The 3,585-nt window shown below is 60.8% G+C and overlaps 1 protein-coding gene across 1 annotated transcript; it reads right to left on the reverse strand.

The window, feature by feature from the left end:
- Positions 1 to 60: 60 nt before the first annotated feature.
- B4GALT2 (UDP-Gal:betaGlcNAc beta 1,4- galactosyltransferase, polypeptide 2) lies at positions 61 to 1,764 on the reverse strand. The gene is made up of 4 exons (XM_010011965.1): positions 1,449 to 1,764; positions 715 to 950; positions 451 to 641; positions 61 to 187 (listed from the first exon to the last, which is right to left on the reverse strand). The coding sequence occupies exons 1-4, from the start codon at positions 1,762 to 1,764 to the stop codon at positions 61 to 63; spliced, it is 870 nt and encodes a 289-aa protein (XP_010010267.1).
- Between the last annotated feature and the right edge of the window lie 1,821 nt (positions 1,765 to 3,585).

A 3,585-nucleotide genomic window follows, 5' to 3' on the forward strand; every position in this document is an offset into this window, starting at 1 on the left:
GGTGCCACGAGGCAAACCCAAGCCCCCCCCAACCATCCACTGCTGGCAATGGGTTGGCACCTACCGGTTAAAGATGTCATCGTCCTCTCCTCCCCAGCCCCAGTACTCATTGGGAAAGCCATTGATCTTCAGGAACTGGGACTTGCTCAGGCCAGAGACACCGCCAAAGTAGCCGGCATAGGGCAGTCTTGAAAGGCAGGTTGAAAGCAAACAGGTCAGCCCCAGGAACAAGCAAAGATGGGGGTCAGCCCCACAGGGACAAGCAACAAGCCCTTCCTGTGTCATCCTCCCACCCAGGGTTCTGTGCCCTCTCCCACTCACATCCACAATTCAAGCCAGTGACCCCACGCTTGCCCAGGTGACAACCAAGGTTGGTGGCCCCAGCGTCATGCCAGTGAAGCCACCCCAGTCCTGGCCAGGTGGAAAGACCCCAGCCCGCAAGCCACCCACCTGAACCCAAACTTGTCCATGCCAACGGCAAAGTGCCGCGGCTGCTCGTAGCAGCGATAGAGGTTACGGTCGTCCATGGGGATGAGGTCCACGTCGCTAAAAATGAAGCAGTCGTACTCCTCATCGTCCTTGAGCGCCTCCAAGAAGCCCACGTTCAGCAGCTTGGCCCGGTTGAAGGTGTCCTCACCAAACTGCAAGGCAGAGATCAGCGATGCCCACTTGCCCACCCCATCCCTGACACGTCCTCACCCCTGCCCATCTCACCTGGTTGATGATGTAGATGCCATAAGCCACCTTCTGCCGGCGCAGGATGGGGTGCAGGTAGTGCAGCCAGTACTTGAGGTGGTGCTCACGGTGCCGGAAGGGGATGAGGATGGCCACCTTCTGCCTGGGCAGGCAGTCTGGGGGGGTGTACTTGCCACCCTGGCGCACGTCGGGGTTCTCCCGCTGCACCCGCTCCATGCTCATAGGAGAGCTGAACTCGATGAGCAGGCGCCCAACTGCAAGAAGGAGGGCAGGGTGATGCCAGCAGGACAGGACTTGGTCAGGGTTATGGTCACCCACTGGTCCCAGCCAGGCTAGCACAGCAAACAGCGAGGGGGACCTGAAAGGGAGATCGGCACTGCCGAGGGCAGAGGATGCCCAAAACCTCTCCCAAATGGGGACAGAGAGATTGAAGATGCCACTAAGAAAACCTGACACCAGGTGTCCAGGTACCATTTCCAGGGTTTCTCCACTACTTCACCCTTGAGACCAGGCGGAAGCCATGTCCAGGGCCCATTGGACAAGGATGCCACCATGGGTACCCACCCCAGCCCCATAGAATCATAGAATGGTTTGGGCTGGGAAGGACCTTCAGATCATCCAGCTCCAACCCCCTGCCATGGGCAGGGCCACCTCACTCTAGACCATGTCATCGAAGGCTCTGCCAACGTGGCCTTGAACATGCTTGGAGCCAAAGCGCAACTCCCCCATCACGCTCACCCCACATGTCTCACCTAAGCCGGGAGGTGTCTCCTGGCAGGGCTGCAAGGGCTTCTCAGTGGCAGAGTGGTTGGTGCTGGGCTTGGCACTGGGGGATGGGGCCTCAGCGCCAGCTGGCCCGTAGCTGGGGATGGTGCCGTTGGGGCGGGAGGAGTTGGAGAAGGGGTGTGCGCGCGAGGCGTTCCTGGCGTTGAAGCGGCTGAAGAAGTCCAGGTGCTGCGCGTAGACGTCGAAGTAGAGGATCATGATGATGACAAAGTGGAGCAGGCAGAGCAGCAGCACGGCCTTGCAAATCCTTTCCAGGGTCACCCCCAAGAGCAGCCTGGTCATCTTCTGGGCATGGGCAGGCGGACATGTGCGCTTAGCGGGGCAGGGGGGCGGCTCCAGCCACGGTCTCGATCCTGCTGAGACACCCCATGCTTAGGACACTGCCAGCCCGAGCCCCACATCCCAGCCTGAACAGCACTAAGGCAGCGGGAGCAGTGCAGGCCTGACACAGAGGTGGTGGGCTTGCAGGTCAGTACACCAGAAAGCACCCTGGGTGAGTACTGCACTTGGACCCCTGCTCTGAAGGTTCAGCCATGAAGACATGAGAGGCCCCCAGCCCTATGCAGCAAGTCTCCTCCCTGCTTTCCAAGGCTAAGTCCAGGGCAGACCCACTCTCCATCTCCATCAACCCCCATGAGCACCACAAAGAACCTCCATGGAGGCTGGGCCCTTGGAGAAGGTCATGCTCTCAAAAAATGCAGCCAGCTGGGATGTCCCAAGGGCATTCCTACCAGCCACCCCTTTCTGAGGCACACCATCTCCCTGCTCTCCATCCTGTCCCCACCTGTAGTGCTGCACCCCAGCAGCAGCACCGAAGTGGGCCTGGCAATGAGTGCCATGCCTGCAGGGGCCCGCCCTGGGATGCCCAGTGGGATAAGCAGCTGTGAGGCAGACACTGAGCTGAGCTGAGCTGAGGGGATGTCCCAGCCCCTGGGGTGGGGGTCCCTGCCATGTCCGGGGGGGTCCAGCTTACAGCCAGCAGCACAGCTCCTCTCTCCTCCTGCTGCTGGTGGGAATGCCCCCCGGGGTTGCTGGGAGCCGCTGGGAGCCAGGGTCCCCTTATCTCCCATGACACCTGGAGCTGGGCCAGAGCCCTGCTGGGAAGGCAGCCCAGAGAGTCACCAGAGAGCCCTGGCCAAGCCAAACTGCCCTGCCCCTGCTGGGGGCACAGCATGGCCGTGCACCGCAGTCCCTGCTCTCAGAACTGCTAGCATAGGACAAGGCAACCCCGCAAGGGTCAGGCACAAGGGTTCACAAGGCCATGAGGACCCTGGGACAGGCCAGTGTGGTTGCAGGGACCCCAGGGGGGATCCCAACAAACAGAGATCTGTAGCAGGACCCCCATCAGAAGCGCAGCTAGGACCTGAGGGTGCTGGCAACCAGCCGGGGTCTGGAGCCAGCCCACCAGCAGCTGCCAGCTCTGGCCAGTGGGGCTCCCCGGGGAGCTGCAGGGCACCCGGCCAGCAGCGACTGTTTGGGAATGGGGATGGGAGCTGAGATGCGAAGCGGGATCCTCCACCCAGCCCCACTCCTGCTGCCTTCCCAGCCACAGGGCTGACCCCAGCAGGCAGCAGGGTGCTGGCAGGAGCCCATGGCAGGCAGGGAAGTGCTGGAAAAGGCTCTGAGCCGTATGTCCCAACTCTGTCCATCCTCCCTTTCTGCAGGATGCAGAGCAGGGCCCCCATTAGCTTGGGTCTCCTGGTACATGCCAGCACCCCAACTCCTCATCCAGATTTGTTCTAAAAAGTTGCTCTCTGGAAAAAAGCTGGCTTTGCTGTTATCTCCCAAACCTTCTCACGGTCACAGTGCCCTAACACCCAGCACAGCCCTCGACATAGAGACCTGCCTGCCACCACCCCCCGGCCCCGGCCAGAACCCCTCCCCAAAACCCCTCGCAGCAGGCAGCACATGGAGTAGCGGCATCTCAACAGGCAGGCAGGGAGGGAAAAACAAGAGCAGGTTTTAGGGACCCTTTAGCAGAGAGCGGTGTACGATGGGAACAAAAGCGAAGCACTCCATCGACCGGCGGCCACAGGATGCCATCAACATGAGTGGGCTTAAAAGCAACCCGCTAAGCAAGGGGCTGTGAAACATGATGTAATC

The sequence above is a fragment of the Nestor notabilis genome, unplaced genomic scaffold (assembly GCF_000696875.1).
Source record: "Nestor notabilis isolate BGI_N333 unplaced genomic scaffold, ASM69687v1 scaffold16790, whole genome shotgun sequence".
NCBI lineage: Eukaryota > Metazoa > Chordata > Aves > Psittaciformes > Psittacidae > Nestor > Nestor notabilis.

Excerpts from the sequence above, each read along its gene's own strand:
- B4GALT2 (XM_010011965.1), bottom strand. The coding sequence starts at position 1,764 with ATGACCAGGCTGCTCTTGGGGGTGACCCTGGAAAGGATTTGCAAGGCC. Across the intron at positions 951-1,448 it reads GGAGACACCTCCCGGCTTAG|TTGGGCGCCTGCTCATCGAG; the intron begins GTGAGACATGTG and ends TCCTTCTTGCAG. Across the intron at positions 188-450 it reads ATGGACAAGTTTGGGTTCAG|ACTGCCCTATGCCGGCTACT; the intron begins GTGGGTGGCTTG and ends CTGCCTTTCAAG.